At 46.8% G+C, this 24,823-nt stretch overlaps 1 protein-coding gene across 1 annotated transcript; it reads right to left on the bottom strand.

Annotated features, from left to right (window-relative positions):
• Positions 1-2,520: 2,520 nt before the first annotated feature.
• On the bottom strand, positions 2,521-24,574 carry LOC139247596 (ubiquitin carboxyl-terminal hydrolase 28-like; the record flags this gene model as incomplete). Its single annotated transcript, XM_070871675.1, has 4 exons — positions 2,521-2,600; positions 11,648-11,726; positions 15,881-16,059; positions 24,435-24,574. Coding segments are annotated over 4 exons (478 nt in total), but the record flags the coding sequence as incomplete, so codon positions are not given.
• Between the last annotated feature and the right edge of the window lie 249 nt (positions 24,575-24,823).

The raw sequence follows: 24,823 nt of genomic DNA, 5'->3' as shown, positions 1-24,823 counted from the left end.
GATCCAGATACCGAGAGCCGGATTGCCAGTGACTTTGCACGATTCTCTTAAAAAGACAGATAATTGGCAAAAAAATACTGAAGTTATTAAATCGCAGTTCTAACGGCTTTGAAAAAAATTGGAAAGGGTTTCAGAAGAACTTTTGAAACCGTCACAGATGAAAGAATGTAAACAATAATTTTTTTAATTTTTTGTTTTAAAACTTAAGCTCGTCCTTTCCTTTCTCCTAAATGCTCCCTTCTATCCCTGGAGCTTTCTGAACAAACCCAGGCGGAGGGTAGCACAGTGATTATGTTACCGGACTAGTGATCCAGAGCTCTGAACTGATTATCCAGAGACATGAGTTCAAATCCCACCCCACGGCAGCTGGGGAATTTAAATTCAGTTAAATAAATCTGGTGTCAGTTATGGTGACCATGAAACTACCAGAGTGTCGTTAAAAACCCATCTCCTTCACTAATGTTCTTTAGGGAAGGAAATCTGCCATTCTGGCCTGGCCTCTATGTGACTCCAGGTTGATTCTTAACTGCCCTCTGAAATGGCGGCTCACCACCACCTTCCCAAGACAAGGTGACACCCAAGGTGAACTAATTTTACAAAAACTCCTTGCTGGGGAGGCAATTCCACAGGAAAAGGCAGCCCTCTTGGCTCTTCAGCCAAGGTAACATCCTTCACTGGTGGGACCAGTCAGTGAGTGTGGGCAGCTGACTGGACTATAGTCAAGACCAATCCAGTTCTTACTCAACGTTACTCAGACCAGGAGGCCACCTTTGGGCGTTCGGCCGTCTTCTTGATGACGCTAGTTGGCGAGTTCTCGGTGAGCCAGCACAGGAAGGACCACATGTAGGCTGTCGTCAACTACCTGGGCGTCACCCTGGACAGGACTCTAACCACTCGCCCACATCACACCAACCACAACCTAAACACCAGGGTGAAACTGGTGCGGAAACTGTAACGTCACGGGCAGGGGGGGAAAACACAGCCAGAACACTTGGCACCGCAACAGTGGCCCTAGTCTACTCTGCTGCAAATACTGCTCTACCTCTTGGTCCTGCAGCCACCAGACAAAGATCGTGGGCGTGCAGCTAAACACCACCGCCAGGATGGGTCAGGAAGGCTCTAACTTTAAGGTAATGCTCCGTTGTTCTGGACTCCCCTCACCAGAGAAAATAGTTTCTCTCTCTCTTTATCCCAATAAATCTCCTAATCATCTTAAACACCTTAATCTTCTATATTAAAGGCAATACAAGCCTAGTCTATGCAACATATATTCCCCCTCTCTGGCTAAGGGATGCTGAGACCTCACTGCTGTCCTGACTGAGATTAGTTCAGCCAGCACAGACCAGGAAAGGAAGCCATTGGTCAGAAGCTTTGGGTTCAAGTCCCACTCCAGAGACTTGCCCTCTCGGGTAGATCCCATGACACTATTTTGAAGAAGAGCAGGGGAGTTCTCCCCTGTACTACGGGCCAATATTTATCTCTCAACCAACATTAAAAACTAGATGATCAGATTGTTATTCCATGGCTGTTTGTGGAACCTGGCTGTGCACAAATTGTCTGCCGTGAAATTCCACTCCAGGGATTTGAGCACAAAAAAAAAAAATCTATGCTGACACTCCAGTGCAGTGCTGAGGGAGTGCTGCACTGTCGGAGGTGCTGCCTCTCGGATGAGATATTAAACAGAGGACCCGTCTTCCCTCCCAAGTGGACGTAAAAGATCCCATGGCACTATTTCGAAGAAGAGCAGGCGAGTTATCCCCGGAGTCCTGAACAATATTTATCCCTTAATCAACATAACATAAAAAACAGATTATCTGATCCTTATTACGTTGCTGTCTGTGGGAGCTTGCTGTGCGCAATCTAGCTGCTGCATTTCCCACATTACAACAGTGACTACACTCCAAAATTACTTCATTGATTGTAAAGCGCTTTGGGACCTCCGGTGGTCGAGAAAGGCGCTATATAAATCCGAGTCTTTCTTTCTTTATTACAACAGTGACTACACTTCGAAAGTACTTCATCGGCTGTGAAGCGCTTGGTACATCAGGTCATGAAAGGCGCTATATAAATACAAGTCCTTTGTGCATCGATCAGTTACACGGTCCATTTACCAACTGAAACACTGGGGGAGCTGCACGTATGGCTTTTATCTACTGTGTTGCAGGATTAATGCAGTGGCTGTCGACTGCTGCTGTCAGGCAGATCAGACAATTCTCTGGCCGGGTTACTGCCTTAACTCAAGCAGAGGGATGCAACCGCTAAAGCTCTGTCTCAACAGGCCTGTGGAGAGGAGAGAGGGGAACATATGCCACCTAGAGGAATGAGCAGAATTTAAAACACAGCAGTATGAACAACGCCATTTCATGCATTCGCAAAAAACAACACTGATGGTGGAAATTCTTAGTAATCGGATGCAAATTAGTTTGTCTTTTTAGTCCGGTGGGTGAAAAGAGAGTGGAATGAAAAAAATGCAAAGCTTCACAATAAAATCAGGGTACACTTACACCAGCCCCGTCTTACCTTTTCTTCTCAAATAGCTCCAGGCCAATCATAATACAAACGGTGATCTCTCGAAACGTTCGGTATTCATGGTGCCACCTCTGTAACAAATGCAGAACACAGTGGGGCAGTGGGTTACTTAACATGCAAGTATCACGGGCCCCTGCAGTTCTCCCCCACACCGCTGCCCCTCATTGTTGGGAGTAGGACTCCATGATGCCACCTGCACATTGTCCAAGTGACCATTTGTCTGGAGCCCAGATAGTCAGCATAAACCGAATGGACTAGGAGTTGGAACCTGCCCTCGCCCGATACCCACAAGCTCACACTTGGCAGCAGACGTCCTCTTGTGCATCCCCCCCCCGCACTTCCTTGGGCCGTGCCTTCACCTGTCTGGGCCCGACTCTCGAGAATTCCCTCCCTTCACCTTTTGGTCTCCCCACTTCTCTCTCGTCCTTTAAGAGGCTTCTTAAAATCTACCTCTTTAAGCAAAGAGTCCTAATAGCCCTGACTTTGGCTCGGTGTCAATTTTTATCTGATTACTTTCCTTTGAAGCACCTTAGGATGTTAAAGGCGCTATTTAAATGCAAGTTGTGGTTGAGTCAGTTGAAAGTGATCAGGATAGGGAACTTGGTTTCATCACCCCAGTTCTGAAGGCAGCCGGGGAGGGGTGGGGGGGGGGGTGGGGTGGTGAGCAGGGAAGGGATTGAGTCTAACTGTAGCCTTTCTGCCTTGCTACTCTGATCTGACCCACTAATTTAGCACAGATCAGGAATCACAGAGGTAAAATCAACCATATATTTTCTTGCTAGATTATCAGAGAGACATCTCACCGAACTGGGAATTTTGCATGTCAGATTTAGACAGTGCCGGCTATTCAACATGGAGGGCATCACGCCTGAGCCCCCTCACCAATTGCCCATTCAAGTACTTTCCTGCACGGGCACTGGATTGCTCTCTGGAGCAAGAACACCATCTGATTCGCCACTCAGTGGCCAATTAGAGCATCTAAACGGTAGCCTTGGCTGATATCAGCTAACTCAGCACCGACTGGGAATGGAAGGGCTGTATCTTCGGCACTGCTATACACAGCAATACATTTTTCTGCGAGATACAAAATGGAATTGTATACATTCGGGGAACGGCCTCAATGTTGTCACACAGAATGAATCAAAGGGTCAGGCACTGGCCATTCAACAAATGCACAAACTCCCACCAACATTTATTAGCAGCATTACTATTTTGTAAATTCGACATAAATGGGGCAAGCAACTCGAATTCAACGGACTTCCTCAAACTAAAGCCAGCAAAAAAAATGACTTTTATTTATAAATTTTCTGCTGATGAAAGTGATAAATGTTCACACTGAGAAATGGAGCACCGTCCACTTTCAGATACACGATTAAAACAGAAGATCTGACCAGTTGCTGCCTGTGGGACCTTACTGTGTGGTAATTGAAGGCCGCGTTTCCGACACTGCAACAGTGACTACACTCCAAAAGTACTTCACTGGCTTTGACGTGCTTTGGGACGTCCTGAACTGGGCTACATAAATGTAAACTTGCTCTATCTTTCGTAGTATCGAGTACTCTCAGCTCAGTTAGAAGTAGATGACAGCTCTCTCTACACTCTGCAACCTATGAGGAAGACTGCTAATGTAGTGACAGATTGTCCTAAACTCCAGTTTGTATTATGACCAGCAGATAAAACACCAGTTCACCTCCAGCTGGAGTACTGTGTCCAACTCTGGGCACCAGACTTCAGGAGAGGGTGCAGAAGAGATTTACCAGAATGGGTCCAGGGATGAGGAATTACAGTTACGTGGACAGACTGGAGAAGCTGGGCTTGTTCTCTGTGGAGCAGAGAAGGCCAAGAGGAGATTTGATAGAGGTGTTTAATAACATGAAAGGGTTTTGAGAGAGAAAATTTCCAATGGCTGAAGTCAATAACCAAAGGGCACAGATTTAAGATGATTGGCAAACCAACCAGAGGCTACGTGAGGAAAATTTTTTTTACACAAGTGGTTAGGATTTGGAATACAGATGCCTTCAAAAGGGAAATGCTTAAAGGTGAAAAAATTGCAGTGATAAGGGGAAAGAGTGAGGCTAACTGGATTGCTCTGTGAAAGAGCCAGTGTAGAGTCGATGGGCCAAAATGGCCTCCTTCTGTGCTATACCATTCTAAGATTCTATCCTATCATTCGGGGCTGGGTCAAACCCAAGCCCCTGGGATGAAGGGGCCACAAACTGAAATATTGATAAATGTTCAGACATTAGCTCACTTTACAGAAGGAACATTTTTTAATTGGATAGTATGTTTTGAGACCTTGTGTAACACTCAAACTCAACAGTGTTTCTGCTACAATGGAATTGTTAACATGGAGACTAAACGCAAACACAGTAATCCAGATGTCTCACCACACCAGACACAATTTCAAAATCACCTCCTTCGGCTTATAAACCACGAACCCGAGCCGTACACGACAACATGAGGTTTTACCGAGCATCTGTGGCCACCGAAACAATGACTTCAACGGTATGCCCATCAGAACTCCACCCTGCTGCTTCGCCTCAAGCACGGTACCATTTAATGTGTACTGCGCATTCTTCGATTGTGCTAATCTCGTGACTTTACGCTTCCTGCATTGAACTCCATCCGATACCTCTCCACACAGTGACCCAGACGGTCAGGATTCCATCGGATTATTGCCCACTGGCCATCATCATTGGCTACTGGCTGCTCACAAACTCAGGAATTAGCTGGAAAGGGCTTTAGGCTGTCCCCAGGGTGTGAAAAGCATTATATTAATGCAAGTTTCTTTCTGTCTTGAATTCATGGGCAATATTCTCTGCTTCCAGTCACTATTGAAAATAGTTTTAAACAGCAGTCCCAAAGCCAATTCTTGTGGGACTGTGTTTTCAAGCAGTTTTCACTGCTACATCTGTCGGACCAGCACACTTTTCTGTCTACAGTGGTGGCTTTTCACTGCATTCTCCACCGCCCCCCCCCCTCCCCACCCCCTCTCGACAACTGCCTAGGCATTGCAAAACATTTTGGATACTAATTGAATCAAGGGACATGGGGATAGTGCGCAAAGGAGGAGTTGAGGTAGAAGATCAGCCATGATCTTATTGAATGGCGGAGCAGGCTCGAGGGGCCGAATGGTCTATTGCTCCTAATTCTTATGTTCTTATCGCCCACCTAATCACTGAGCCTCTCATCGCCGGGTTCAAACTAAATCCTTCCTTGCTCCTCCAGCACCACTATCTCCTTTGAACACCTTTCCTTCAAAGCCCTAATTGCCAACTGTCCTCGCTAGTCCCATGATAATCTTCTCACCAATAATGATGGGGAAAGAGCAGGGGGAGTGGAACTAGTTGGATAGCTCTTTGAAGGAGCTGGCACAGGGCACGATGAAATAAATGGCCTTCTTTTGCAAAGTAAAACTTTACAAGAAAGACCTGCATTTATATAATGCCTCAGGGTGTCTCAAAGCACTTCACAGCCAATGAAGCACTACACAATGAAGTGTAGTGACTGTTGTAATGTAGGAAACACGGCAGCCAATTTGCACACAGCAAGCTCCCACACACGGCAATGATAAAAATAAGAACATAACATAAGAATTAGGAGCTGGAGTAGGCCATTCGGCCCCTTAAGCCTGCTCTGCCTTTCAATAAGAGCATGGCTGATCTTCTACCTCAACTCCACTTTCCTGCACTATCGCCATATCCCTTGATTCCCTTAATATCCAAAAATCTATCAATCACTATCTTGAATACACTCAAACACTAAGCCCTCACAGCCCTCTGGGGTAGAGAATTCCAAAGATTCACCACCCTCTGAGTGAAGAAGTTTCTCATCTCAATCCTAAATGGCCAACCGCTTATTCTGAGACTGTGATCCCTGGTTCTAAACCCTCCAGCCAGGGGAAACATCCTCCCTGCATCTACCCCTTCAAACCCTGTAAGAATTTTGTACGTTTCAATGAGATCACCTCTCATTCTTCTAAACTCTATGGGGAACATAGGCCTAGTCTCAATCTCTCCTCATAGGACAATCTCCCCATCCCAGGAATCAGTCTGGTGAACCTTCGTTACACTCTCTCTATGGCAAGTATATCCTTCCTTAGGTAAGGAGACCCAAACTGTACACAATACTCCAGGTGCGGTCTCACTAGGGCCCTATATAATTGCAATAAATGGTCTTTACTCATATGCTCAAATCCTCTTATAATAAAAGCCAATATTCCATTTGCTTTTCTAATTGCTTGCTGTACCTGCATGTTAACTTTCAGTGATTGGTGTACAAGGACACCCAGGTTCCTCTGAACACCAACATTTCCTAATCTCTCACCATTTAAAAAATACTCTGCTGTTCTATTTTTCCTACCAAAGTGGATAACGTCACATTTCTCCACATTATATTCCATTTGCCATGTTCTTGCCCACTCACTTAGCCTGTCTATATCCCCTTGAAGCCTCTTTGCATCCTCCTCACAACTTACATTCCCACCTAGCTTTCTATCGTCAGCAAACTTGGATATATCACATTTGGTCCCCTGATATAGATTGTGAAAAGCTGGGGCCCAAGCACTGATCCTTGCGGTACCCCACTAGTTACAGCCTGCCAACCTGAAAATAGCCCGTTTATTCCTACTCTCTGTTTTCTGTCCATTAACCAATCCTTAATCCATGCTAGTATATTACCCCAATCCCATGAGCCCTAATTTTGTTTATTAACTCTGGTGTGGCACCTTATCGAATGCTTTCTGAAAATCCAAATACACATCCACTGGCTCCCCCTTATCTATCAGTGTTGACTCTGCCCAATCCTATTATTATTTTCCAAGTACCCTGTTACCACGTCATTAATAATAGATTCTAGCATTTTCCCTACTACTGACGTCAGGCTAATTGGTCTGTAGTTCCCCGTTTTATCTCTCTGTCCTTTCCTAAATAGCAGGGTTACATTAGCTATCCTCCAATCGATCAATTAAACTGCTTTCGTGATGATGGTTGAGGAATAAATATTGGCCAGGACACCAAGGATAACTCCCTGGCTCTTCTTTAAAATAGAGGCATAGAATCTTTTACATCCACCCGAGAAGGCAGAAGAGGCCTCGGTTTAACTTCTCAACCACAATACGGCGCCCCCGATAGAGCAGCGCTCCCTCAGTACTGCCCCTCCGATAGAGCAGCGCTCCCTCAGTACTGCCCCTCCGACAGAGCAGCGCTCCCTCAGTACTGCCCCTCCGACAGAGCAGCACTCCCTCAGTACTGCCCCTCCGACAGAGCAGCACTCCCTCAGTACTGCCCCCCCGACAGAGCAGCGCTCCCTCAGTACCGCACTGGGAGTATCAGCCTAGATTATGTGCTCAAGCATCTGGAGTGAGGAACTGAACTCACAGCCTTCTGACTCACATGGGCGAGGCTGACACATAGTGCCATCTGGCTAAGTGAAGCCTTAAGTAACAGTGGGCATTCGACAAATAAATCTGTTGGGAAAGATTTACTGCGATTTTGCCAGACGTCCTTGCTTCCTTGCTGCAGTGTAAGCCACACCCAGCGAACTTGGTCATGCACATCGGATCTGTTGAAACCAACTACGGGGTGCTGAAAAAGTTGGTTCCAATTTATTTACACAACAAACTAAACAGAAAGTGGCATAGGGATAATTTCCTGCCATTATTTCTCAGGGCCCGACTCTGATGGAAGCTTTCCAATGGTGAGGCTGGTTACTGGAATGGAACCCAAATCAAATGCTTCCTGCACACGCAACAAATGCTGCAAATGGAAAGTTACAGGCTCGGCAGGAGGGGGGGGGGGTGGGGGAGCATTTGAAAGCCGACAGTTCCAGTCTCCAGTGATTGTTCAGTCTGTGTATGCCAATCATGAGGACTTAGTGTAACCTGCGACAATAATTTTGTTGTGGAAAGACATTATCACATGGAATCTGCCAGGCATACCTTGTGATAGAATCATATAGCACAGGAGGAGGCCATTAGGCCCATTGTTCCTGTGCCGGCTCTTTGATAGAGTGATCCAATTTGTCCAACCACCTCCCCCCCACCCCCCCACCCCGCTCTTTCCCCATGGGCTGTGATCGGTGAAGAATAGACAAGATAGAGGCAGAGAGGTTGTTTCCACTGGTCGGGGAGACTAGAACTAGGGGGCACAGCCTCAAAATACAGGGGAACCAATTTAAAACCGAGTTGAGAAGGAATTTCTTCTCCCAGAGGGTTGGAATTCTCTGCCCAAGGAAGCAGTTGAGGCTAGCTCATTGAATGTATTCAAATCACAAATAGATAGATTTTTAACCAATAAGGGAATTAAGGGTTATGGGGAGTGGGCGGGTAAGTGGAGCTGAGTCCACGGCCAGATCAGCCATGATCTTGTTGAATGGCGGAGCAGGCTCGAGGGGCTAGATGGCCTACTCCTGTTCTATGTTCTTATGGCCCCGCCCACTCTGTGTTGGAGAATGGCTACCTGGGGATGTGGTACCTGACGGGTGTTACAAGCCTTAACGATTGCTGAATGATGAGGAGGATATCCTAGAGGATAAAGGTGTTACCTTGTGTAATACTGAACGCTACAGATCAGAAGGATAGCGACAGAGGCACTTGTAAACGTTAGGCCCATTAACAAAACCTCTACAGCTTCTCATTATTCTAGGTTTTGTACAATCGTATAGGCCATTGGGCCTATCAAGCCTGTGCCGCCTCGGTGAAAGACCTATCCAATTAGTCCCACTCCCCCCTGCTCTCTCCCTATAACTCTGCAAATTTCTCCTTTTCAAGTATATGTCCAATTCTCTTTTGAAATTTACGATCGAGTCTGCTCCCACCGCCCTTTCAGGCAGCGCGTTCCAGATCACAACAAATCACTGCGTAAAAACATTCTCCTCATCTCCCCCTCTGGTTCTTTTGCTAATTTTCTTAAGTCTGTGTCCTCTGGTTACCGACCTCTATTAAATCTCCCCAAACCTTCTTTGCTCTAAAGAGAACACAGTTTTGTCCTCCGCACTCGCTCCAAGGCTTAGACGTTCTTCCTAAAGCGGGGTGCCCAGAATTGTACTCAATTCTAGCTGAGGCCTAACAAGTGATTTATAAAGTGATTTACCATAACTTCTTTGGTCTTGTACTCTCTGCCTCTATTTATAAAGCCAAGAATCAAAATTGGACCATTTACAACAACAACTTGCATTTATATAGCCCCTTTAACATAGTAAAATGTCCTAAGGCGCTTCACAGGAGTGCTGTATTATAAGACAGAAAAATGTGACACCGAGCCACACAAGAAATTACGATAGATGACCAAAAGCTTGGTTAAAGTGGTATGTTTTAAGGAGCGTCTTAAAGGAGGAAAGGAAGGTAGAGGGGGCGAGGTTTAGGGAGGACGTTCCAGAGCTTGGGGCCCAGGCAGCTGAAGGCACGGCCACCAATGGTGGAGCGATTATAATCAGGGATGCTCAAGAGGGCAGAATTGGAGGTGCGCAGAGATCTTGAGGTGTTGTGAGGCTGAAAGAGATTACAGAGATAGGGAGGGGCGAGGCCATGAAGGAATTTTTAAACAAGGATGAGAATTTTGAAATCGAGGCACATTTAATTTATATTACCATTAGGAGGGATGAAAAGGCACTCAGTTTGTCCCCATCACTTGTACCATGTCTCTGTTGCTCTGTGCTTTGGACCCTAGTTGCCTCAATTACAGGCATACATTGCTGGCCACCCCGACTCCAAGCTCTGCCTCCCCCTCAATAAAACAGCTGAGCCTCAAGCAGCACTTCCATTCGGCACAGTAAGCCAGGGTGCCTTGGATATTCATGGCCATTAAGGTACATTCAGCATTATAAGTGCATCCCACGAACACCTTCCGCCAAATGCCCAAAGTGAGCCTGCCTGTAAGATTATTTTCATTAGAAACTGGAGTTCGGCACATTAAGGGAGCACTACCTTAGTACCAACCAACATCACTAAAACAGAATATCTGGTCATTATCACATTGCTGAGTGTGGGAGCTTGCTGCATGCATATTGGCTGTTGCGTTTCCCACATTACAACAGCGTCTACACTTCAAAAAAGTACTTAATTGGCTGTAAAGCGCTTTGGGACGTCCTAAGTTTGTGAAAGACGCTGTATAAATGCAAGACTTTATTTCTTGCAAAGACAGAGTCTAAATGAACAGAACCTCCTAAACCCGCGACCTCTACCACCTACAAGGACAAGAAACAGCAGGCGCATGGGAACACCACCCCCTCCAAGTCACACACCATCCTGACTTGGAAATATATCACCGTTCCTTCATCATCACTGGGTCAGAATCCTGGAACTCCCTCCCTAACAGCACTGTGGGAGCACCTTCACCACACGGACTGCAGCGGTTCAAGGCAGCGGCTCACCACCACCTTCTCGAGGGCAATTAGGGATGGGCAATAAATACTGTCCTTGCCAGCGACGTCCACATCTTCTGAATGAATAAAAAATACTCATTGCAACATCTCTTATTCCAACTCAATCTTTCCCATGAACTCAAAACTGTACTTCCCTCAGCCTTCCCTTCGTCCTGACATCTAGTTTAGTTTTTAAACTAAAGCTTGGTGTGTGTTAACGCCCGTTTCATTATTTAGCTTATCTTTTCAACTTCGGTTACTGCACTTTAAGTGCCCATCCAACCATCTCTTAAAAGTGGTGAAGGTTTCTGCAACCACCACTCTTCCAGGCAGCGAGCTCCAGATCCCCACAACCCTCTGCATAAAGAAGCCCTCAAATCCCCCCTAAAGCTTCCACCAACCACCTTAAAACTATGCCCCCTCATAATAGACCCCTGCACCAATGGAAATGGGGAGCGGGCGGGGAAGTGGACCGGAGTCCATGATCGGATCGTACTAAATGGCGGAGCAGGCTCGAGGGGCCGTATGACTGACTCCTGCCCCTATTTCTTATGTTCTTATGTAACTGCCCTTGCTCACACATTAAGAATGCCCAAGCCCTGGAGGTGCAGACGAACTGTATCCCAAGCAAGTGTCAACATCTTCAGGAGAAAGCTGCCATTTATAAAAACCATTTCACTGCAGATTTCCACCCAAGAGTTACGAATCTTTTTCCTTTTGGGCATCTTCCGACATCGTCACCTCACGTTCCACTTACCTCGTACTCCTCCATGTTGACCTCCTTAGGTTTGATCAGCTCAAGTTTGGCCCGAGCAATTTTCATTACACTGCGACACCTGAAACACATTGGGAGTGGAATTAGCGAGAGTTTCAAAACGAGAACAGTAGCATAGTGGTTATGTTACCGGACTAGTAATCCAGAGGCCTGGACTAATGATCCGGAGACACAAGTTCAAATCCCACCACGGCAGCTGGGGAATTTAAATTCAATTAAATAAACCTGGAATAAAAAGCAAGTGTCAGTAATGGTGACCATGAGACTATTGGATTGTCGTAAAAACCGGTCTGGTTCTTTCGGGAAGGAAATCTGCCACCTTTACCCGGTCTGGCCTATATGCGATTTCAGACCCGCTGAGCGAGCTACTCAAACTGCTACAAAGAACTGCAGCAGTTCAAGGCGGCGGCTCACCACCACCTTCTCAAGGGCAATTAGGGATGGGCAATAAATGCCGGCCTTGACAGCGACGCCCACATCCCGCGAATGAATTTTTAAAAAAGCAAACTGCTGATGTAATGGGCAACAACAGAGGGAAAATTTGTATAATGCTTCACCACGTCTCTCAGAGACATCTCAAAGCACTTTACTAGAATTGAAATACTACAGAAGTGCAGTTACTGCTCTGTAGGCAAACATAGCAGCTGGTATTGACGGGTGCTGATTTGCTGCTTTGTCTTCGAGACGGAGCTGGGCTGGTTCTTGACTGGGGCAGAGATTGCATCATATCGAAGGTAAGTGAAATAATAGATAACACTTGATCCGTGTGATCTCAACTGCTTTCGATTGCCTGAGGGGGTGATGGATGAATTTTCCAAAGTTCTTTATTCCGTTTAACTGTGTCAGTTGTGGCTCAGTGGGTAGCACAACTGCCTCTGAGGCAGAAGGTCGTGAGTTCAAGTCCCACTCCAGGGTCTTAAGCACATAAATCTACACTGACACTCCCAGTGCAGTGCTGAGGGAGTGCCGCACTGTCGGAGGTGCCGTCTTTCAGATGAGATGTTAAACCGAGGCCCCGTCTGCCCTCTCAGGTGGATGTCAAAGATCCCATGGCCACTATTAAGGATTCGGGTTCTCCCTGGTGTCCTGGCCAATACTTATCCAAATAAGATTATCTGGTCACCTCATTGCTGTGCCAAAATTGGCTGCCGCATTTCCCACATTACAACAGTGACTACACTCCAAAAGTACTTCATTGGCTGTAAAGCGCTTTGAAACGTTGGGTGGTCGTGAAAGGTGCTATATAAATCTTTCTTTCACTTCTCCCAGGAGATTGCATGGCTGCTGAGAGGGGAGCAAGGGGATGGGATGGATATGAAATGACTCGTGATGATACTCCAGCCATTATGAGTGTGGGGCAGACTTGATGGATCAGCTGGTCTTTTCCTGCCTGTCATTTTGTGTGAAGAAAACAAATCTGTTTTTCGGTGGTGTTGGTTGAGGAATAGCACCAGAGGAAATCCCTGCTCCTTTTTATCCCCACCCCTCTGTGAATAGTATGGGATCTTTAGCATGCATCTGAATCGCCTGAACAGGCCTGGGTTCAATGATTCATCATAGTGGATGACACTCGGGTCAATGCGACACACCCTCAGTACAGTGGCGTGTTAGCCCAGATTGTATTCAAATTCTGTAGCAGGGTTTGAACCCACAGCCTCTTCAATGAGACGGAAGTGCTGCCAGCTAACCCATGCCGACACTGATTTATTTCGGTTATGACTGCCTGCAGGTCAGGTCTATCTACATAAAGAACATAATTAGGAGCAGGAGTAGGACATTCGGCCCCTCGAGCCTGCTCCACCATTCAATAAAATCATGGCTGATCTTCTACCTCAACACTCACCCACCCGATCCCCTGGATCACCTTGTGCAAATATCTAGCGATCTCAGCCTTGAATATACTCAATGACTGAGCATCCACAGCCCTCTGGGGAAGAGAATTCCACAGATTCGCCAAACTCTGAGTGAAGAAATTCCTCCTCATCTCTGCCTTAAATGGCCAACCCCTTATCCTGAGACTGTGCCCCTGTTGATATTGATTGAAGTGGTGATTGATTTTTCCCCTCGCGCTCTCTAAATCCTCATCTGAATCTGGCTGGTTTACCTTTCCACCTGCAGTATGTCGGGTCAAGTGCATGAATGAGTCTGGACATTATCGAGGGTCACAGCTGAGCTTGATATTCATACACTTAACACCTTGCAGCACAAGTCACTGGGTTGTGATTGAGAGCTGGAATCCTGCCTGACTTTTAAAAAATCTGTCTTTGTCTGGATGTCTCAGCCGTGTCACCCAGGGGCTCAGTGCAGCACCATGAGATCAGTTAACTCACGAGAGACGAGGATCGAGCCTGGGACCTTCTGGGTCTGTCTGTATGGCTCAACTCCACAGTAGCCAGACCTTTTATGGGCTGACCGACTAAAGCGCTAAAGTGGCAATTTAGCAGAGATAAATGTAATTAATGAGCTCTTTGTTTAAAAAAAAATCATAAATAATTGTCAATGTGACGTTCTTTATTTAAATAACTTTCAGCAGTGGAAGGTCATTAGGAGTTGAAGAGGTCCGATTAAATCTCAAGGATGGTGAGGGGGGGTATTGCATTCCAAACCAATTGGTGGCAGATGGAGTATAAGTGAGGTTATTTACTTTGGTAGGAAGAATAGAAAAACAGAATACTTTTTAAATGGTGAGAAACTTTTAAATGTTGGTGTTCAGAGAGATTTGGGTTTCCTTGTACAGGAAACAAAGAGAGTTAGCATGCAGGTACAGCAAGTAATTAGGAAGGCAAAAGGCATGTTGGCCTTTATTGCTAAAGGGTTGAAGTACAAGAGTAAGGAAGTCTTGCTACAATTGTACAGGGCCTCGGTGAGACCACACCTGCAGTACTGTGCAGTTTTGGTCTCCTTATCTAAGGAAGGATATACTTGCCTTGGAGGTGGGTGCAATGGAGGTTCACTAGATTGATCCATGGGATGAGAGGGCTGCTCTATGAGGAGAGATTGAGTAGATTGGGCCCATACTCTCTGGAGTGAAGAAGAATGAGAGGTGATCTCATTGAAACATATAAGATTCTGTGGGGGACTGACAGGGTAGATGCTGAGAGGTTGTTTCCTCGGGCTGGAGAGTCTGGAACCAGGAGGCACAGTCTCAGGGTAAGAGGAAGGCCATTTAAGACTGAGATGAGGGGGAATTTCTTCACTCAGAGTGTTGTGAATCTTTGGAATTCTCTACCCCAGAAAGCTGTGGATGTTCAGTCGTTGGGTATATTCAAGGCTGAGATCGATTGGTTTTTGGACTTTGGGGGAATCAAAGGAAATGGGGATCGGGCAGAAAGTGGAGTTGAGGTCGAAGATCAGCCATGATCTTCTTGAATGGCGGAGCAGACTCGAGGGGCTGTAGGGCCTAATCCTGCTCCTATTTCTTAAGTTCTCATGTAATAGAATTCAATGTTCAATATATGATACTAAAAATGTGAATTAGTGCCAGTAAGACATCTTGCAGGCTGGAGGTGTGAGACACACAATATTTGATTCAGGTTTTCCCCTGTTTTCAGCCCCTGATGGGACTGATGCTTGCTGGAGTACAAGGCCAGCAGCGATAGGCCGACTAACATCCCAACCCTGCATGGCTGAGCTCAAACTACCTCGGCACGAATGGGGCGAGGAGCCCGAGTCCCAAGTCTGTTTAGCTTTATGGTGAATCAGGCATAGCTTCGACTCGCTCGACTGTAGGATGATTTCCCGCTCTCAGCCGTATAAACTCACTCGGCACGCGAGTGGTGGCGGGGTCGCTGCCCGCATTCTCCGCTCGGCGTTGACCATGGCTCAGTGGCAGCACTTTTGCCTCCAAGTCAGAAGGTTGTGGGTTCGAGACCCACTCCAGTACTGAGTGCCAGTACTGAGGCAGTGCTGCACTGTCGGAGGTGCTGTCTTTCGGTGGCCATAAAAGATCCCATGGCACTATTTCAAAGAAGAGCAGGGGAGCTCTCCCCAGTGCCCTGGCCAATATTTATCCCTCAACCATCACGAGCAAATAAAGACAGATTATCTGGTCATGATCACATTGCTGTTTGTGGGAGCTTGCTGTGCGCGTTTCTGAAAAAAAACAAGTGACTACACTTCAGAAGTAATTCATTGGCTGTGAAGCACTTTGGCGGCGGGAGGTTGTAAAAGGCATTTATTTTGTTTTTCTAGCGACAATAATAAATCACTTTTTACCGTTCGTCAAAATTGAGATTGCGATCGGCAAACTGCTCCAAGAGGGTCCTCTCGATGATCTTCTTCGGCGCCTCATTGTGCAGGAAGTAAACCACCACGTGTTTCAACCGGTTATCATTCTCCAACGTGGTGTCTTCCTGGGCCAGCCTGACCAAACGCGAGTACTCTGCTGTGAAAGCCTGGAGGGGGGAAAAAAAGCCCACCGCAAATGCATTCAGACAATGGCGACACTGGTCCGAGCTACCGCGGACCCCCAACACCCTCCCCCCCCCTCCCCCCCACTGCCTGTGGGGCATTCGCGGCAAGATTCAAAGATAAAAAGAACCACAAAGATCTGCCGAAGCCGCGTGGGTTTAAAGCAAATCCATTACCTAACGGCACACCTCTAGTCCCGGCCCCAAACGGGTCAATCGTTAAAGCTTGGGCGCGAGCTCTGCCCAGCGTGTTGACTTGCTAAATAGCCTATCCACGTAGACGGGGAAAGAAAGGTCCAAGGATTTGGTTCCCACTCGGGTGATGGATAGGGGGTGCTTCAATTCACCTCAGCGGCAATGGATTATGGATGGCAGAAGGGTGGGGAGAGAGAAAGAATAGTCACTTGGGGCTCCCAGAACCTGACCACTTATCCTGTGACTCACGCACAAGTTGACCGAGGGCACGATTAGCCTTCGCAGAGACGTGTCCTGCTGGCACATCGCCTGCCCACTCTCACCATCGAGGGTCACCCATGGTGGATGGCCACTTGGCAAGGCACTGGATGGTGCTTTACTGCCGTAGCCCAGCAACATCTCCCAGGAGGGGAGGAAAGAAAGAAAATTTCCCGTCTAAAATCCTACGTCTTAAGCTTTACTGCCAGAATTACAGGGCTCTCATCCGTCTCCAAATTGCACTCTTCTAGTGGTCTGTTCTCCCAAGCCTTCTCTCCCCCTCCCCTACCCAACTGACGGGACAGAGAGGCAGACCAGTGGCTTGCTCCCAGCTCGCTGCCGATGGTATTCTGCGACCGACAGCATGCGCAAGAGCAGCCTCTCTGGGATTGTGCCCCAGCTATTGTGAGGCGGTGGCAGAAAGGGAGGGTGGACAGACTAATCATCCCGCTTCAAGTCACTGGCTCCGCTCCACTGTACAGGCCAGTTGAGAGATCAGTACCAGATAATTAGCTGTGTCAGTATTCACCCCTCCATTCTAAGATGCCTCGGGCATTTCCACCCTTTGCTGTTCTGTCAGATGATATTGCAGCACACGTTTTAAAACACCCGCTGAGAGGGGAACCGCAGAAAGCTGTCGGTATAATCAACTCACGGATCTCAAAACTCAATGTGTTATAATTGGAACAAAGATTCCATTGGATTTCTCCTTAAAAAGGGTTTGCCGTTAGGGACTGAATTTCAGGGATTTGCCCGTAAAAAGATGTTAAAGACCAGGTTTGTGGCCATTCATGCAAGTGCATTCAATGTGCATCTCAAAGCGATCACAAACAGTACACACAAGCAAAGCGTGTAGCTACTCCAATACTTCTATTTTCTGAGGATGGGTTACGCACTGGCAGGTGGACCAGTTTTTGGAATGCAATAAGGAACTATGCACGCTACATTCTGTGATTTCACCTTGCAGATTATCCCACCGGAGTGTCAGTGCGCGCGAGAGTGTGTGTGAGTGAGAGTGTGTGTGAGAGAGTGTGTGAGAGTGTGTGAGAGTGTGTGAGAGAGTGTGTGAGAGTGTGTGAGAGAGTGTGAGAGAGTGTGAGAGAGTGTGAGAGAGTGTGAGAGAGTGTGAGAGAGTGTGAGAGAGTGTGAGAGAGTGTGTGAGAGAGTGTGAGAGAGTGTGTGAGAGAGTGTGAGAGAGAGTGTGAGAGAGAGTGTGAGAGAGAGTGTGAGAGAGAGTGAGAGAGAGAGTGAGAGAGAGTGTGAGAGAGTGTGAGAGAGTGTGAGAGAGTGTGTGAAAGAGTGTGTGAGAGAGTGTGTGAGAGAGTGTGTGAGAGAGTGTGAGAGAGAGTGTGTGAGAGAGTGTGTGAGAGAGTGTGTGAGAGAGTGTGTGAGAGAGTGTGTGAGAGAGTGTGTGAGAGAGTGTGTGAGAGAATGTGTGAGAGAGTGTGTGAGAGAGTGTGTGAGAGAGTGTGTGAGAGAGTGTGTGAGAGAGTGTGTGAGAGAGTGTGTGAGAGTGTGTGAGAGTGTGTGAGAGTGTGTGAGAGTGTGTGAGAGTGTGTGAGAGTGTGTGAGTGAGTGTGAGAGTGTGTGAGAGTGTGTGAGAGTGTGTGAGAGTGTGTGAGAGTGTGTGAGAGTGTGTGAGAGAGTGTGAGAGAGTGTGTGAGAGTGTGTGAGAGTGTGTGAGAGCGTGAGAGAGTGAGTGTATGTGTATGTGAGTGAGTGTGTGTATAATTGTGTATGAGTGAGTCAGTGTGAGTGAGTGAGTCAGTTTGTGTGTGAGTGTATGAGTCAGTGTGTGTGTGTGTGTGAGTGAGTATGAGTGAGTGATTGAGTGTGTATGAGTGTGTGTGTGTGTGTGTATGTATGAGTGAATGTGTGTGTATGAGTGAATGTGTGTATGAGTGAATGTGTGTATGAGTGAATGTGTGTGTATGAGTGTGTGTGTATGTGAGTGAGTGTGTCTGAGTGAATGTATGTGTGTGTGTGAATGTGTGTGTGAATGTGTGTGTGTGTGTGTGTGTGTGTGTGTGTGAATGTGTGTGAATGTGTGTGTGTGTATGAGTGAGTGTGTGTGTGTGTGAGTGTGTGTATGAGTGAATGTGTGTGTGTGTATGAGTGAGTGTGTGTGTGTGTGAGTGAATGTGTGTGCGAGAGTGTGTGTGTATGAGTGAGTGTGTGTATGAGTGAATGTGTGCGAGAGTGTGTGTGTATGAGTGAGTGTGTGTATGAGTGAATGTGTGCGAGAGTGAATGTGTGTATGAGTGAGTGTGTGTGTATGAGTGAGTGAGTGTGTATGAGTGAGTGAGTGTGAGTGAGTGTGAGTCAGTGAGTGTGTGTGGGCGGACGGGGCAACCCCCTGCAGGTAGATGCACCTTGGACTTTTAGCTTCCCAAGTGACTCTATTGATAAAGACTGGGTAAAATTCAGCCCCATGTCCCAGGTTAACTCTCTGAAACCAGTCTGGCCCCACACACCCACGGACAGCTCCCTGATCACCATGCATTAATTCCTCCGGGAAACTGCAAGTGTGTGGCTGTTGAGCAAGAGATTGGGAACAGGAGGAGGCCATTCTATTCGATAATGGCAGAGCTGCACCTCAACTCGACTGACCCGTCTCTCTGCTCTATATCCCTCGATACCCTTACCCAACAAAAATCTATCTCAGTCACGAAAATTTCAAGTGACCCCAGCACACATTGCCTTTGGACGGAGCGAGTTCCAGATTTCCAATAGCCTTAATGGCCTAGCTTTAGTTTTAAGATTATGTCCTCTCGATATTCAAGGCTGAGATAAATAGAGTTGTTGAATATATTCCAGGCTGAGTTAAATAGATTTTTACACTCATGGGGTATGAAGGGATATGGGGATCGGGTGGGAAAATAGAGTTGAGGTTGAAGATCAGTCATGACCTTATTGAATGGCGGAGCAGGCTCGAAGGAGCCTTATGGCTGACTCCTGTCCCACCAGAGGAAATAGTTTCTCCGTACCTACCCGATCGAATCTCTTCATCGTTGTTGTGATGCCACGGTGGAATAATGTGTTAATATTTACTGTCTATGCTCACATGTAGAGCATGGACTTGGTGATGGAAGGCATCAGTGCAATTCTACCCCAACAAGAGTCAGTGCCTTCCTGAGAGAACTGATGGGGAGTGGGGGCGGGAGAAGAGTGTGTGCTTGGTGTCAAACTATGCTTGTACTGTGCTGTGACATGTGTAGGTTGGGTTTTACAGGGAGTTCGGCGAGGTGGAACCATTATGGCTGAACAGGGTTACACACAAAGATAAGCAGGTTCTGTCACACGTAGAGATTAACAGCACGAAGTCAAGAAAACTGAAGGGTGACCTGATAGAGCTTTCAAAAGTATGAAAAATTTCGATAGGGTAGATGTTTCCAACGGCCACCACACATTAAAAAATCCAGGCACAGGCATCTCCACCCTTCAGGATGTAGTTCGGGTCCTTCATTGAAACACCTGTGAACTCGTCCTTTTTTGGCGTGGAAGCAAGTCATCCTCGTTTTGAGGGACTGCCGATGATGAGGGTTTCCACTTGTGGGGGAGACCAAAACTAGAAGTCAAAACTAGAAGTCACTAGTAAATCCAATCAGGCATTCAGGAGAAACCTCTTTACCCAGAGAGTGGTGAGAATGTGGAACTCGCTGCCACAGGGAGGGGTTGAGGTGAATAGTATCGATGCATTTAAGGGGAGGCTGGATAAACACATGAGGGAGAAAGGAATAGAAGGATATGGTGATGGGGTGAGATGAAGAGGGGTGGGAGGGGGCTGGTGTGGAGCATAAACCCCGGCATGGAGCGGTGGGGCTGAATGGCCTAATTCTGGGCTGTAATTCTATGTAAAGGCAGCCCCACCAACCACGACTGTGTTGCTAACTCTGCCTCTCTGCCAGATTGTGTTTGTGTGTTTTAGGTAACTTCTGGAAATGTAAGAGATTCTGAGTCTGGTTTTAAAGTGCATGAACATAAGGTACTCACTGCAGCACCAATTATACTGTACTGCCAGAAATTCTGGGTGTGCAATTCCGGGCACCATACTTTAGGACCTTGAGGCCTTGGAGAAGGTGCAGAGGCACCGTGGATGAGGGACTCCAGTTACGTGGAGCGACTGGAGAGCTGGAATTGTTCTCCTTAGAGCAGAGAAGGTTGAGGGGAGATTTAATGTTCAGCGTTGAGGAGTTTTGATAAGAGTAAATAAGGAGAAACTGGCAGGAAGTCAGTAACATATGGGAGATGAGGAGCATTTGTTTTACGCTGCGAGTTATGATCTGGAACGCGCTGCTTGAAAGGGCGGTGGGAGCAGATTCAACAGTGGCTTTCAAACGGCAATTGGATATATCGTTGAAAAGGAGAAAATTGCAGGGGCTATGGGAAAGAGCCGGGGGCGTGGGACTGAATGGACAGCTCTTTCACTGAGGCGGCACAGGAACGGTGGGCCAAATGGCCTCCTTCTGTGCTGTATGATTCTACAAAACCTAGAATAATGAGAAGCTATAGAGGTTTTGTTAATGGGCCTAACGTTTACAAGTGCCCCTGTCGCTATCCTTCTGATCTGCAGCGTTCAGTATTACACAAGGTAACACCTCTCCCCCTAGGATATCCTCATCATTCAGCAATCGTTGAGGCGTGAAACACCACAGCAGCTGTCTGGTACCACACCCAGGTAACCATTCTCCCTGTGCCAACACACAGTGGGTGGGACCGGACTATTCTTCACGGATATGAACCATAGCCAAGTCTGAACCCTGGCTGGTAGTTTTGCTTGTCTTCTCCTGTCCAGGAGCAGTGGGGGCGAGATGGGATCAGCGTCGACCAAGGGTTGACACTGTAACCCCCTGCTCTGCATGTCTCAGTACTGCACGGGCTGTGCCATTACTGGATGAAAAGGTAAGCTATTTACTCAAAGACAACAGAATTCCTCACCAATTCTATTTCGTGGAACTGCTGGTCTGGAAGTTAGACGCGAGCGGGATAAGGTTAAGCGACGTGCTGAAAAGCAGCCACGCAGTTCACATATATAAACCAAGACAGATAACCTTTGATTAGATAGAACATTTTGATAACAGCATCCTGTGCGTCATTCTTACAGCTTTTAAGTTTGAAGGGGGAGGGAGGATTTATAGAGGCCATGATGGACATAAGTTAATTTTTGCCCTATTTGAACACGAAAAATCTGGCAAATACATTTAAAGAACAATAACTTCATGCCGGGTTAGAAGGTATGAACATGAGTAACGATATTCTTAATTAAACGAACGAGATTACTTTGGGGAAAAGGAAACAGTTTATTGGTGGATTTTTAACTTGATCATATCGATGACGTTTAGTCCTCTCTTCTCCTGAAGACACTGACTCTTGCCATGGGGTCGGGTTCCACTAGCACTGGAAGTAAGTGGCTAGTGAACATCAGCAGCTACCTGCTAGCAAGCTATGCGACTGTGAATGGCATCACAGTCAAGCTCGAGCCCGTCTTCATGTGGTGATCACACACACACACACACGAGCACATACTTTGCAGTGGGAATCAGCGGAGATCGCAATCAGCAATAGGAACCCTGGCCACCTTTCCCCCACCTGACAAACTAACTACAGTCAAGCCCCCTTTACAGACGGTTATAAATAAATGTCTCATTGCGAGGTACTGGGCTGGTTTTGTTTGTTGTCGCGTCACTTCTTGGTTTTACATACAGCCGGGGTCTGGCGATAAAGGTTGCTTCTCAGGTGGCGATAAGGGTTTTTAAGTTTTAAAATCGATAAGCAAAATGACTTTGGATAACTCAATGCAGATCCGTAGGATTTTCGGATGAAGTGAGTTATTATGCTGATCCATGAGGTTGTAAACACAATGCAAACTGTGCGTGTGTTGTATTAAGATTTTGTCCAGTGACTCCTAACACTGCTCGTTTTATAGCGTAAGCGAGGTGTTCAGCGGTGCGATGCAGAGACACGAGACAGGGGGGTCTTGTCCATGGAGCAATGGGATGTGTATTCCTTTCCGCCATCTCCTTTGGCCAATTCCTGATCAGTGAGTCGAGAGGAGAAGAGGTTCGGAGTGGAGCGTGGAGATCTCCACTCCGCCAAAACTGCGAATTGAAGAACAATCTGGCTCAGGCTGCCCTTCCACATCAGGTGTCAGCCGTGGCTCAGTGGGCAGCTCTCACCTCTGAGTCAGAAGGTTGTGGGTTCAAGTCCCACTCCAGAGTCTGGAGCATAAAATGCAGGTTGACGCTCCCAGTGCAGCGCTGAGGGAGCACCGCACCATCGGAGGTGCCGTCTTTCGGATGAGAGGATAAATCGAGACTCAGTCTGCCCTCCTCGGTGGATGTAAAAGGTGGCACGGTGCCAATCGAAGAAGAGCAGGGGAGCTTTCCCCGGTGTCCTGGCCAAAACTTATCCCTCAGCCAACATCACTAAAACAGATGACCTGGTCATTAAGAACATAAGAAATAGGGGCAGGAGTAGGCCATACGGCCCCTCGAGCCTGCTCCGCCATTCAATACGATCATGGCTGATCTGATCTTGGCCTCAGCTCCACTTTGCTGTCTGTGGAGGCCTTACTGTGCACAAATTAGATGCCATGTTTCCTACATTACAACAGCGACTATACTTCAAAAGTAATTAATTGGCTGTAAAGCGCTTTGGGACGCCTGGAGGTCGTGAAATGCGCTATAGAAATGCAAGTCTTATCTATCTTGATAGCCTTGTGTAAAGCAGCATTGGCAGAGGCCAGGTAACCCTATGACCTCTGTGCCTGTGCCCACTTGTGTGTGTAGAGGACTATTAAAACTGCAGGGCCTCACAATTTAGCGGGGATAAAAGTACCTCGTAACTTCCAGCTTGTGTGTAGATTTTGTGCTCATCATGCTTTCTATTTAAAAACCAAATGCAAGCGCGAATAAAAGCAGTAGCAGAAAAAAAAACAGGAACTAGAAAACACAAATTAGATTATGGGTAGGGTTAAGACATGGCCCCCGATACCATTCTGTGTACCGCACGATCAGACCGCAGCCTTACTCAATCTCAGGAACGTCCCAAGTTTGAGCCAGAGCTGCTGCAGTTGGGAGAATCACGGAGCGTGATGGGAGGGTAAATTTGGAAGCGTTATTAAACCCCCTCAAACCGTCATAATCAACATATCGCATAACACGTACCCGTAATCTAACAGCAATAATGAACTCAAAAATCGTGCATTCCCTTTCACTTTGAAACCATCCTGGAGCGCCCCCCCGCCAAACACTGAGTGGGAAACGTGACCATCAGTGCTGGAGGAAGAGATGGCAGAATTTGTTTAAAGCACATTCCTGGAACACGCAGCCCTTTCCAGCAACTTTACACGAGGATAACTTCAGTACAGCTAGATACATATTGTATTGTGGGTGATCATATATTACACTAAACGTCTGATAGACAGGTCGTTGGGCTAGAGGCATTGCTCCAAAATTACGGCCCGGGGTGGGGGGGGGGGAGGAACACGGGCAAGGGAAGGAACAAAGTGAGGGAAGAGGGGAAAGTGGGAGAAAAAGAGAGATTAAAAAGTGGAAGAGTCAGTAAAGGAAAAGTGGGTGAGAAACATTGAGAAAGGAAGTGAGAGGGAATGAAAGAGGGACTGAAAAAGTGAGAGAGATAGAGGGAGCGAAATGAAGGAAGGAATGAGGGGGCCTGACAAAAAGAGAAAGATCGGAGGGAGTAAAAAAAAATGAGGCAGAGGAAGTAAAGAAGGAAGAAAAGAATGAGGGGGAGGGAGCCAATAGAAACGGTTTACAGAGGATTGGATCAGAGTAGACCGTTACACGTCCTTGTGATAAAACGCACGATGCTGGGTTCAATATTGCGATAATATGCAACAGCAGACAGCATTCAATCACAGCGAATGAAATAAAGGGAATGTGTACCTTGAAGAAACCCGCCTCGGGACCATGTCTGTCATACACATTCCGTGCTTTACCTATAGCCATGATAATACCTTGCATGGTTGGGGTCAGCATGACCTGCCAACAAGGGGTCGTAGGTAAAAGGTCAGATACGGATAAAGCTATTCAAAACACATGAATTGGCAACAATTTTTAAATGTAATTTTTTTTAAATATAAAAGAGAGGTTCACATGAAGAGAGGTTAAGATACATAAAGCAGGTTTATAAATCATCTTAAAATGATTAATGCTACGTATGAATTAAGCAGTGAATAAGCAATGGGTTTTGGATGCTTCGTATGTAAAAATCAAACGGCCTTCGTAGCAGAGCATGCGGCAAGATCGGAAAGAAATCAAAGTGATTTTATCCG

This window comes from Pristiophorus japonicus, unplaced genomic scaffold, assembly GCF_044704955.1.
Source record: "Pristiophorus japonicus isolate sPriJap1 unplaced genomic scaffold, sPriJap1.hap1 HAP1_SCAFFOLD_2728, whole genome shotgun sequence".
In the NCBI taxonomy this organism is placed as follows: domain Eukaryota; kingdom Metazoa; phylum Chordata; class Chondrichthyes; family Pristiophoridae; genus Pristiophorus; species Pristiophorus japonicus.
Note: the sequence above shows the minus strand (reverse complement) of the source record. Positions and strands in the feature narration are given on the sequence as shown.